Here is a 12,542-nt window from a genome sequence, read left to right on the forward strand (position 1 = left end):
AAGCTGTCCACTGTAGTAGGCTTACTCTGCGAATTTTCCTCCTCCTCTTCCCTCTTTCCTGAGTGGATGACCATCCCTCCCTTGAAGCACTGCAGGAAACATGGAGGCTCCTTTCCCTGCTGGACTTGAACCTAAAAAAACCCCAAAAAAAAAACAAAAGATGTCAAAGCAATCATACTCCCATAAAATGAAACTGTAGACTAAGAAAGGCAGGAAACAAATTTCTATTCCATGCAAACTTGGTCTTTCAGACGCTCTTGTTGTACCTGTGCTCCACGCTCTTCATCCAGCTCCACCGTCATGAGTGCTGATGTTCCTTTCTCGCTGACGGTGGAGTTGCGGCCCTGCCAGAAGAAGTAGCAGCACTTTTCCTTCCCCGCTCCTGTCGTCTTCAGCTGCTCCGGGTTCTGTCTCTTCCCAACTGTAAGGGAGACATTCATCTGAGGTCTGTGTCTGCACACGGCCACAAAACCATGATTCATGAACATACATGCTGCTCCTCAGTGTCCTAGTAGATGCACCTGTGATATAAATGTGGATATCCTAGGTCCTCTGACCTTGAGGTTAAAGTCATCAGGATTCAAACTCGCCTGAGAATTTTAGTAGATCCATCTACGGTATGAATTAAAAAAAAAAATCCTGTTCAAGTTATGAAGATCCGAAATGATTGTCATCTCTGAGCTGATGAGAGGTTTTTGTATCTGCAGGCATGAAGCTGGTGTGTGACTCAATGAACAAACGAGCTCTCTAATAAATCAATAAATGTCTGATCTGCTTCGAACTTGGCAAGCTTTCTGCAGAGTCCAATTTTAGGTCATTTGGGTAATGTGTGGTCTCAATCTTTTCAATGTTGCTAGGCAATAACCACAAAGAATATAGCAGATTATGTAACAGAATAACAAGTCAAATTTAAATGTCTGTTTCTGTATCGATTTTTTAGTCGGTGCCCTTTTCCAAAACTCTTTGACAGAGACCTGGTGCTCATGAATCGACATCTGGGGGGAATTCCACAACAGCAATGATACCGCTGGAAGTACAACTTCCAGGAGAACAAAGCTTCTTAAAACCCTGTTCTGAGGCAAAGGCTGCCAAGCAGCCTTTAATCAGATGTGGCTGGTGATTTTATACATCTGGTTTTTATGTCTTGGTGGACGTTTAAATTAGAGTTCATTTAGATGCTGCTTCAACATAACCGCTCAAATATGCTTCTGAGACTGATTTATAGACATTTGATCAAAGCCGAAGATATCACAGACCGACTGTCACATAATTCTTCTGATCTTGGAATAGAGTATAGACCATAGTTAGACCCACCTACAAAGCACAGACTGATTGTATGAGAGATTAAGACCATCACCTTTGCTACTGCTTATATTCTGAAAAAGGTCCCTATAAACAAACTAAATCTCATACCATTCTCACATGCTAACGGCACGTTAGTGTGGAATTTTGGATGTAGCTTACACGATAATATTAGTAATAATATACAAGTAGTATTACAGAATTGACAGAACAGAATTTGAGTATTGGGAAAAAACAGTAGTGTACCACCATGGCACCAGACACAGCACTACTCAATTAAAACACAGCAGACAGGTCCAGCATAACCACTGATTTTCTGTGGCTGTCTAAAACTGATCACAGCAGTGGTGAAACCAACTCTTTCTTTCCTCCTTGTACTCTCCCCCTCTTGTATTCTAACAAGCATTTAGTTTGTCTAATCTGTAACATAAAACTGGAGTTTGTGGTATTCTGCTTCACAAGTCAAGAGCAGCGGCAGGAGCTGAGCCAGCTTCACTGAATCTGCAGACATTTGTCTTGTTTTTGTGCATTTCTTCTGTGTCTGGGAACTCCTCTGGATACTCGTACACCAGAGAAGAGCTCCTTAACTGCAGGACTACAACGCCTGTGGATTTATTTCCAATATTTGTCGCATCCACGGCAGATTTACTGCTGACTCTGATCAGGAAAGTGAGACGTCGAAAGAGAGGTAAGCGAGCCGGCGTACTCGTGCGTTTGAGGAAACGCGGACTGAGAACGGCCCTTCCTGGGATCTTCCTTTCTAATGTACGCTCACTCTGGAATAAGATAGACGAACTGGCCCTGATGAGAAGCATGAACAGAGACTTTGCCTCCTCCTGTGTCTTATGTTTTACGGAGTCGTGGCTCAGTGAGGACATCCCGGACTGCGCGCTCAAGCTGGAGGGCTTTCATCTGCTGCGCGCGGACCGGCAGGCCGCTCTCTCCGGTAAAACCAAAGGTGGAGGTGTCTGCTTCTACATCAATAGTGGCTGGTGCACAGATGTAACAGTGATTGCTCAGCACTGCTCTCCCTCTCTGGAATATCTTTTTATTCACTGCAAACCGTTTTATTCTCCGCGGGAGTTTGCTTCATTCATCCTGGCCGCTGTTTACATCCCGCCAGACGCGGATGCGCAAGCAGCTCAGTGCGCACTCGCAGAGCAGATTCTCCACACGGAGCGGACATACCCGGACTCTCTCATCATTGCTCTTGGGGACTTTAACAAAGCCAATCTGAGCCATGAGCTTCCGAAATACAAGCAGTATATTAAATGCCCGACCAGAGAGGACAGGACATTGGACCACTGCTACAGCACGATCAGCGGGGCCTATCGCGCGGTGCCGCGCGCTTCACTCGGACTTTCTGATCACGTCATGATCCACCTAATCCCCGCGTACAGACAGAGGCTGAAGCTCTCCAAACCTGTCGTGAGGACCAAAAAACTGTGGAGCAACGAGGCTGTGGAGGAGCTTCGCACGTGTTTGGAGACCACAGACTGGGACACAATGAAGGCTGCTTCTAACAGCTTGGACGAGTTTACGGACACTGTCACCTCCTATATCCACTTCTGTGAGGACAGCATTGTGCCATCACGCACCAGGGTGAGTTATAACAATGACAAACCCTGGTTTACTCCTAAACTCAAAAAGCTGTGGCTGGAAAAGAGTAAGGCGTTCAGAAGCGGAGACAGGGACTGCTACAGAGAGGCCAAGTACAGGTTCACTAAGGAAGTGGACATTGCCAAACATCAGCACTCTGAGAAGATGCAGCAGCAGATCTCAGAGAATGACTCGGCCTCTGTGTGGAAAGGTTTTAGGAATATCACAAACTACAAGCCTAAAACCCCCCACTCCACTGATGACTTGCTCTTAGCCAACACCCTCAACGACTTCTACTGTCGTTTTGACGAGCCATCAGGCAGCCTTCACACCTCCAACGACCCCAACAATAGAGGCACTTTGGACACTCATTCCCCCACCTCTCCCCCCTCCATAGAGCCATCACCACCTTCAAACTGTTCACCTGCAACACCCGCCCCCTCACCCCACACAAAAGAGGATTTCACACCACCTCCTCCGACCACAACTCTTCATATTCATGAAGCAGATGTGAGGAAGCAGTTTAGGAGTCTAAATGCTCGGAAAGCTCCCGGCCCAGACGGTGTGTCTCCTGCCACCCTCAGACACTGTGCAAACGAGCTGGCCCCAGTGTTTTCTGGCATCTTCAACTCCTCACTGCAGGCATGTCATGTGCCTGCCTGCTTCAAGTCCTCTACCATAATCCCTGTCCCCAAGAAACCTAGGATCACTGGACTAAATGACTACAGACCCGTGGCTCTGACATCTGTGGTCATGAAGTCATTTGAGCGCCTAGTTCTCTCCCATCTCAAGACCCTCACGGCCCCCCTCCTGGACCCCCTGCAGTTTGCATATAGAGCCAACAGGTCTGTAGACGACGCCATCAACATGGCCCTACACTTCATCCTGCAGCATCTGGACTCCCCAGGAACCTACGCCAGGATCCTGTTTGTGGACTTCAGCTCTGCCTTCAACACCATCCTTCCAGACCATCTCCGAGGCAAGCTTTCCCAGATGAATGTGCCTGATCCCATCTGCCGGTGGATCACTGACTTCCTGACGGACAGGAAGCAGCATGTGAGGCTGGGGAAGAATGTCTCGGACTCCCGGACCATCAGCATCGGCTCCCCTCAGGGCTGTGTTCTTTCTCCTCTGCTCTTCTCCCTGTACACCAACTGCTGCACCTCCACCCACCAGTCTGTCAAGCTAATCAAGTTCGCAGATGACACCACCGTCATTGGGCTCATCTCGGACGGGGACGAGTCTGCCTACAGGAGGGAGGTTGAACGTCTGGTGTCTTGGTGCAGCCACAACAACCTGGTGCTGAATGCCCAGAAGACAGTGGAGATTATTGTGGACTTCAGGAAGCACACAGCCCCACTCCCCCCCATCATCCTGACTGACACCCCCATCACCTCTGTGGACTCATTCCGCTTCCTGGGTACCACCATCACCCAGGACCTGAAGTGGGAGCCCACCATCACCTCCGTCATCAAGAAAGCCCAGCAGAGGATGTACTTCCTGAGGCAGCTGAAGAAATTCAACCTGCCAACACGGACGATGATGCAATTCTACACTGCAATCATCGAGTCCATCCTCACCTCCTCCATCACCGTGTGGTACGCTGGAGCCACTATCAGGGACAAACAGAGACTGCAGCGTGTTGTGCGCTCTGCTGAGAAGGTGATTGGCTGCAGACTCCCATCTCTGCAGGACCTGTACACCTCCAGGACACTGCGGCGTGCAGCCCGGATCTCAGCTGACCCTTCTCACCCTGGACACAGTCTGTTTGACCTGCTCCCCTCAGGCAGGAGGCTCCGGTCCATTCGCACCAGAACCTCTCGCCACAAGAACAGTTTCTTCCCCTCTGCTGTTGGACACATGAACAATAACCACATGACTGTCCCCGCCACTAACACATGACCCTACGCTGTGTCACTGCATCATTTCATGTCTGGCACTGATCACCACCTGCACTCATGTATATATCTTTCTACGTAGCACTCATAATTCTTATTCTCATGTATATCTCATGCACATATCTTTCTTTCTACATAGCACTTTAATTCTTATTGTCTGCACTGAAGCACCGCAGCAATTTCCTAATGTTGTAAACCTCAACATCTGGCAATAAACCCATTCTGATTCTGATTCTGATTCTGATTTGGCTGCGTGGTACATAACTGATTTCACCAACAGTCCTCCCCAAAGGTGTACTTTGGTGTTCTTGGAAGTACTCTGAGTCAGAGAGGATGTGCTATGTGGTTAAATTGGCCTAGATCTGCAGTAACAGACATAAAATCAAGGATCCTGTGGTTCTGTGGTTTAGGTAAACTGGAAATAAATGTATCAGTATTGTAGTCAATACTACAACTCACTCAATAAGACAACTTTTAGCAGTGGAAAAAGCAAAACATTATGTGCAAACTCTGCATACAAATGAAGAAATTATAACAAACATGACTGATATACTGTCTCCACAACTCCATCTGCTGGCCGGTTTGAATGATTGACTCTTCTAAACACATCCCTGCACAAGTGGTAGATTGGACACAATCTACACAAACAAGTCTGTTTTGACTAAAGTGGTCCTTTAGGAATGCAGTTCATCAACTACTGCAAAATTACAAGGTTTACATGAATATATGTGCTCAGTACGCACCAGCAGTGCTGACCATGTATTTCCACTTCACTACATAGGTGTCACCCTCGTGGAACTGGCCAATGCTCTGGCGCGGCAGGCGGCTGTAGTCGAACTCCAGGATGTGCCAGACCTCCACTGCCAGAGTGCTGATCTCGTAGCTGCGCCACTCCTCTGCCTCCACCAGGCCGTAGCCCCGGCCCACATTGAAGCCATCCAGAATGGTGCAGACGGGTGTCTGATGGAGGGTCAGCATCAGTGAGGTATTGCACGCACTGGGCTGATCACGGGTGGGCTGCTCCTGGTGGGGATTGAAGTAGAAGAAAGAAATAAGTGTGCTGAATCTGCTGAAGCATGTTACTCCCACAAAAACAAAAAATGAGGATGTAGGTAGAATAAAGTGTTTGCTGATACCTTTTGATCAGTACTGTGATCGCTGCTGTTTTTTGTAGGACTGGGAGTTTTCCTGGAGTCGCTCCAGTCCAGGAACTTTTCTTTGAACAGGGTGGTCTCATTGTGTTGAGTCAGTCTGCCAAACACTGCCCAGTCAGGGCGACCCTGGCCTTTTCTACATGCGAAGCGGACACAGTGTATAGTGCATTATTATTAAAACCAATGAAGATGCCTGAAACACACTCCTGCAATGTCAGTTAATTTCTGAGGCCTTACTTAGACCAGAAAGTAAAAGAGAAAACATGACCATCTCTTCAAAGCTCTCTGCACAAAGGGCAAAAACACCATGTGTATGCAGACTTCCTGTGATTGACATTCTCAATATCTGTACATAACCATGCATCTAAGCTGTAGTATGTGTTTCCATACTTGGGTATGAGTGGGTTACACTCTCCTGGGTCCAGTGGGTTGATGTCACAGTTTGTATAATCAAAGGTGCCATTCCACAAGTGCTTCGCCAGCTGGAAAGCCACCTTCCTCTGCGCCAAAGTCACTTCCTTCCCGTGCCAAATGTACATCTCACTGCCAAAGTCAAAAACCAGAACCTGCAGAAAACAGAACGTGGTGTTTTCTCCAGAGCATTTATATCACCACTAGAGGGAGCCAAAAGTCATTTTAAATCTTACATGCTTGCACATGATTTTAAAACTTTATTTTAGATTTGAGATGGATTTACAGTTTGCAACAGTTTTAACTTAATTTGTCTCACCTCCTTAGGATTGAGCAGACAACAGCGAGGCATCTTGGCCCAAAAATCATCATCTGGGACCAGTTTGTCATCCATCAGGCGATAAATGCAGTTGGTCTCCACAATGGCGCCCTCGTACAGCTCATCTTCATCTGGCGTTCCTGCAGCTGCAAGAGCAAACATGGAGGCATTGGATTTCATCTTATTGAAACAGTTTCTTGGAGTTTTTCACATTTGAATCCTTACACTGATAACTCGACTGCCCCCCCAGGATCTTCCAGAACTCCTTGACAGCATGGTTTGTGTTAATGCCCTCTTCAATGACTTGGACATAGTTGGCTCGACAACCCAAATCTCTTTTGCTCTGGATGAAATTGGCCAACTCTGAAGCCTGAAAAAGACAGACACACACACACACACACACACACACACACACACACACACAATAAAAAAAGTAGACACTTCCATCTTAACAAGTATATTTATCTCATTTCTAGTCAAAATTTATCTCATTACACTTAAAATAAGACAAAATCAGCTACAAAGCAACATTCCAGTAAGATATAGAAACTTCTTCACACGGTGAATCTTGAAACGAGAGAAAAACTAGAGGATTTTCACTTGTTCCATTGGCAGATTTTTTCCGCTTATTTCAATGTAAAATATCTTGTATTAACACACGAAATAACTGTTAGAATATAAAGTACCAAAGTTTATGAAGTGAACTAGAACAACCCCATGAAAGCTGTGGACACCGGCTCACAACAGTCCTTTGTGTCAGATTTAGGTCACTAGTTTATTCAGCTAAAAGGTCATCAGAACACACACACACACACACACCTTCCTGAGCTATGCCACTGTAGCTTCCTCCTAACACTGTTTACATCCTGCACTTGAAGCCCGTCCCACATGCAGCAGTGAGACCCTTATACCACATGATTTCAGTTCTTAGAGGGCTGTAAATTCCCAAACAGTAAGTATACTGTACTCAAATCTAAGCATACCAACAATAAGCCGTTTTGTAATCACTGCTTTGCAGCGCTCTGAGTCGTAACCCACCTTGCTCTTCTCAATAACATTGGCAAACTCTCCGATCCAGATGAAGCAGTGTTGTGGCGTGATGAGCAGGAAACAGTCGCCGCTATTCAGGGAGGATGCTCGCGGCTCCACCAGTCGGGTCTGGATGTGCCGGCGGCCTGGTTTCACACAGACAGGTAGTCAGATCGTCACATTATTGTACTTGCAGTAACAGGGCAAGCATCTGCGAGTCTCACCACTTCACCAAGTATGTTATCTACATTAACTTCTAATTTTCCTGCAAATAAATAAGGGCAGCAAAACAAATATTTGTTAGAGTTTTGTGATTTTAGGACGCTTTTGGCTTCTTTCTGAGAGTGCTCAGGAGGAACAACCTGGAGGAGAGGCTGCTGGTGACATTTTACAGAGCCACCATAGAGAGCATCCTAACGTACGGCATAACAACATGGTATGCAGGGTGCTCAGCTGCAGACAGGAAAGTACTGCAGAGGGTCATCAAGACAGCCCAGAAGATCACTGGCTGCTCTCTGCCCAGCCTGGAGGTCACTGCAAACTCTCGGTACCTCAGCAAAACTGGCAATATCATCAAGGACCACTCTCACCCCAGCAACCAACTGTTTGAACTATTACCGTCAGGCCGACGGTACAGGTCACATAAAACCAGGACAAACAGATTCAGGGATAGCTTCTTTCCCAGAGCTATCACCGTAGTAAATAAGCACAAAAACAATTGAACCTATTCCATACCGTCACTGTCATTATATTATGCTGCTATTCATACTGTCATTATATTAATGCTGCTATCCTGTATATATTGTACATACTATTGTTTGAGTACTTACGATTGTTTTTTTTGTACTTTTTATATTTTACATTTATATTTATTATTGAAACTTGCACCAAGGGAGTGGCACTCCAATTTCGTTGTACTCTGTACAATGACAATAAAGGCTATACTATTCTATTCTATTCTACCAACCATCAGGTTGGGACAGCTAACCTCCAAACAAAACAGTAACCCCAGTGTTGAGGATTTACTCTGCATTACAGACAGCAGGCTTTAGAGGAGTGGATCAGCCTGGGGCAGTGTGAGGCACCCTGGTGAGAATGATTTGGAACCACAGCTGTCACCAACAGACATAAGGAGGAGATGCACAGACATGCTCTCATCTCCAGTTTTAGATATCCTCCGGTCCTCTGGAAAGGACACTCTTGAAGAAGCATCCTCCAGAGCTTTGTGTGAACTGGTTTTTGTTTTTCCGTTCCTTAAACGATTAATTGTAGCAGCTGCTACAGACTCACTGACTGCAATTTAAAAATACTGAGCACACACAGTTTATTAACTTGTTATTCGGTACTACAAATTATTGCCTGGAATTTTTTTTCCACTTTACACTAGCTGCACTGTTTTTATTGTATTTTATTATTTTTCTTTGGCAAAATAACATTCAGCAGGCAGCACAGAGTTTAGCATCTTAGCAAGATGCTGCTAGATTTAAATGTGGGATTAATGGAAATAAACCTGCATGAGTGCTAAGCCTAAAATGTGAACCTGAATTAAAACATTGCAGAATCACAGCACATTAATCAAAGAATTTCTGAAAAACTGCAAAAACCAAAGAGCTATTGTCCTCGCTTTTAACAAAAGTATTCAAATATGGTGCAGTGGACTGAATAAAAAGAAAAGTAGAATTATTCCTGTTGTGAGGGTAGGTGTTTCTGTACATTTAGTGCAGTGCTTCCAGTATCTTTAACTGACCTTTGACCTGCAACAGCATTAGTTTCTTGTAAGGCACAGCGCTGTTGTTGGACATCTGCTCTGAGATGTTGACGCTGCGCAGGTTGACACTGCTGAAGTTCTCCTTGCTGGCCAGACCGGCGAGAGCCACTTCAGAGAAACCAGAGTTCTTATTCACTGCAGGAAAAAGAGCAGAGCACAGAGAACTGACATTAGACTGCAAGAAATACACACAATTTTAATTTATTACTCTTCATTCTTATACAGCAAAGACACATCCACCCAGTACACACAGCCATGACCACAAAGCTCTACTGTGTCTCACTACAGCAGGTACTAAAGGTTTAATGCTATGAGAGGAGGTGAAGGAGGATGTTACACATCAAAGAGTGTGGGTTCTTGTCTTCACAGTCAAAACAAGCTGCTGTGCACGTGTAGCTCGTAAACAAAGCTGACTTTTCCGAGGACTGCTCAGCACAATAACAGGAAAGGGACACGCATGCAGGTCTGCTCACATCCCAAAGCGGTGTGCGTGGGTTCATTCAAAGCAAGTGGAGAAGCTTTTAGAGTGCATGATACAAGTGAGCCTTTCTATATGAGAGTGATGCTATATTGCCCTCTTTTTCCATAGAAACACTGACTCAATTGGTCAATACATCTCTCTGTCAATATAAGGGGCAAGATATTTGCATTTGCTGATAACATGAATGCACACATCACAGGGAAGAAGAGAGAAGAGATTTTTGGCCTCTTTGTGCATCTGTCAATTTCACCAGCCTCCCACAACACGGCACAGTTTGACATGCAGGGTAAAGTAGGAATGGCAGTGTCCAATGCGCCTGGCAACAACCGCAGGAATGATAAATTACAACAACCTGTTGGTGCTTGGACAAATAGAGCATCGTCAAGGAGACTGTATATTATTTTAAACAGCTGCTCCTCATCCATCCTCACTCACTCTTCTCAGCCTTCATCCTTTTGCTCTCCAGCAGGCCGATGTTGAGCCTCTGCTCCGTGTACTCGTGTCTGATGTCCTCCCTGGCAGCCAGCATCTTTAGAGGGTTCCTGGATGACTGGACGTTACGTGCTGGGCGCACCGCCCGCTTGTGCTGTACCATCTCTGAGGTCAGCCTGCAGAGAGGTCAGCGGTAAAGGGTCACAGTTAACAGGAACAAGTCTCACCCTCAGTGATGAGTCAAAACCACATCAGGCATCGAGAGCTTACTTTGGCACCTGGGGACCGAAGATGGCATCAAAGTCGTCATCTATCTCCAGCTTGTTGGTGACGGAAGGAAGTTCCTCCACTTGGCGGTAGAACTTGGAAAAAGTTTCGTCTTCGAGGGTCATCACTTCCTTTACCTTCTTTTCCGTCACTGTGATGGTTGCTTCTGGCAGTCCAGACACTGAGGACAGACAGAAAGAAGCGACTCTTTAAAAACCACAAAAATACAGAAAATGGAAATTATTCACTTTCTTTGTGACTTTTAACTGGTGTTTTAACAAGCCCCACTAATAACAACCAACCATTCTGTGTGAGGGCTTTATCTAACACATAATTACACAAATTGACTTTCATTTATCTTAGGTGTCTAACATGATGCTATAGACACAGTCCGCAGTACATGGTTTAGCTGTGGCCTACTGTCTTCTATTACAGGTTGCATGCTGACCTGCACGGGATGAATATGGATCAGATTGTCACACAAGCCCACTCAGAAACGTCCGAGTGAAAAGATCAAAGTTTACCTGGTTCTTCAATATTTAAAAAGAACAGTTTTGCAGCAGCTCCATGTCAAATGTTGCTTTTGTAGAAAATAGTTTGATATCACTTGTATCGTCTAATGATATCAAGAAAAGATAGTTTCTGCAGCTATCAGCTTCCATACCTACATGTAAGCAGGCACCATTAATACTCGTGTCTGTGAAGGACTCACTTTTATTGTTGAGCTTGCCCAGGAATGACTCCAATTTATCCAGCTTCATGTCTGACTCCAGGTTCAGATCTGGCATGGCCTTGATTTCTGCACACGCACACGCACACACGCACACACACACACACACACACACGCGCGCACACACACACACACGCACGACAGAGCCAACAAAGTGTTTGATTTTAGGTGAAAAGGAAAGCAACATGAGGTTCTGCTCATACATGTTACGACTAATGTTGCTTCTGTTGACTGAATAATGAGTATAATGGAAAGTTACAGTCACAATGCCGTAAATCTAAACATGGTCACAAGCACTTCCAAGGCCTCCAAATGTGAACTCTTCAGCACTTCAGACTCATGCACATTAGTCCAGGTGATTGCCTTCCCCTGGGCTACGTTCTATTAGGCTTTACAAGCCAATAGAAGTCTCACAGCAACACGAGTCACATTAGTGTTGGTGATATTGGTGGTTTGGATGAGCGGCGTGATAAATGGCAAAAAAGACAAAAAGAGTAAACCTTCAGTATCAGACATCTGTTCCATGTCTTTGGAAAGAAAAGCAAAAACAGAATAACACAAAAGTATACATTTAGCACCTACGCAACATGAGCTCAGAGGCTAACGAGGTAACAAAGTCGCGTCATTAATTTAAATCGGATTTAAGCAATGGCTGAACTCTTAAAGTCCTGAAAAACCCTCCTGAAACCATCTGTTAACATGAAAGCAGGGTGACATGCTCTAACAGGGAAACACAGAAATGAAGTGCAACTGACCATCCTGTGGTTTAGAGATGGCAATGCTGCCATTCTTGGGTTTGGACGGCACAGGATTCTGAAGAGCAGCAGGGGAGGCCAGACCTGCAGCAACAGAGACGTACATATACATGTGATGACTCAGGTACAATCTGAAGGGGAAGGGCTGTTTGTGATTTTAGTAAAAACACAAATTCATTTGTTTTCATAGTTTCACAGGCAGATGCAGTACTATCAGTTTGTAGGTTCACACAGAAAGCAACAGGTGTGGGTGTCTTTGCATGTGTTGTATGTTACAGAGCTCTGGAATAATAAGCAGGAATAGTTAATGAAACTGTCCATCGTTTGCCACGTCAGGGTAAGTGCACAGCTAATGCGGAAAGCTCCAACCATTAAATCATTTCTGCTTCAGCGAAGG

At 45.4% G+C, this 12,542-nt stretch overlaps 1 protein-coding gene across 4 annotated transcripts in view; it reads right to left on the reverse strand.

Moving 5' to 3' along the window:
* Positions 1–12,542, reverse strand: part of svila (supervillin a) — a 63,496-nt gene that overhangs the window by 6,780 nt on the left and 44,174 nt on the right. For all 4 annotated transcript variants that reach the window (XM_085362610.1, XM_085362609.1, XM_085362608.1 and 1 more), the window contains 13 exons: positions 12,146–12,229; positions 11,373–11,459; positions 10,664–10,841; positions 10,397–10,569; positions 9,460–9,615; positions 7,722–7,858; positions 6,909–7,053; positions 6,684–6,829; positions 6,344–6,519; positions 5,936–6,089; positions 5,543–5,822; positions 267–421; positions 26–131 (listed from right to left, as the gene is read on the reverse strand). In XM_085362610.1, coding sequence (XP_085218736.1) covers positions 26–131; positions 267–421; positions 5,543–5,822; positions 5,936–6,089; positions 6,344–6,519; positions 6,684–6,829; positions 6,909–7,053; positions 7,722–7,858; positions 9,460–9,615; positions 10,397–10,569; positions 10,664–10,841; positions 11,373–11,459; positions 12,146–12,229 — 1,977 coding nt within the window. The remainder of the gene's footprint in view (positions 1–25; positions 132–266; positions 422–5,542; positions 5,823–5,935; positions 6,090–6,343; positions 6,520–6,683; positions 6,830–6,908; positions 7,054–7,721; positions 7,859–9,459; positions 9,616–10,396; positions 10,570–10,663; positions 10,842–11,372; positions 11,460–12,145; positions 12,230–12,542) is intronic.

This window comes from Diplotaxodon limnothrissa, linkage group LG9 (genome assembly GCF_057381915.1).
Source record: "Diplotaxodon limnothrissa isolate DT_005_m linkage group LG9, D_limnothrissa_male_GT1.1, whole genome shotgun sequence".
NCBI classification, from domain to species: Eukaryota; Metazoa; Chordata; class Actinopteri; order Cichliformes; family Cichlidae; genus Diplotaxodon; species Diplotaxodon limnothrissa.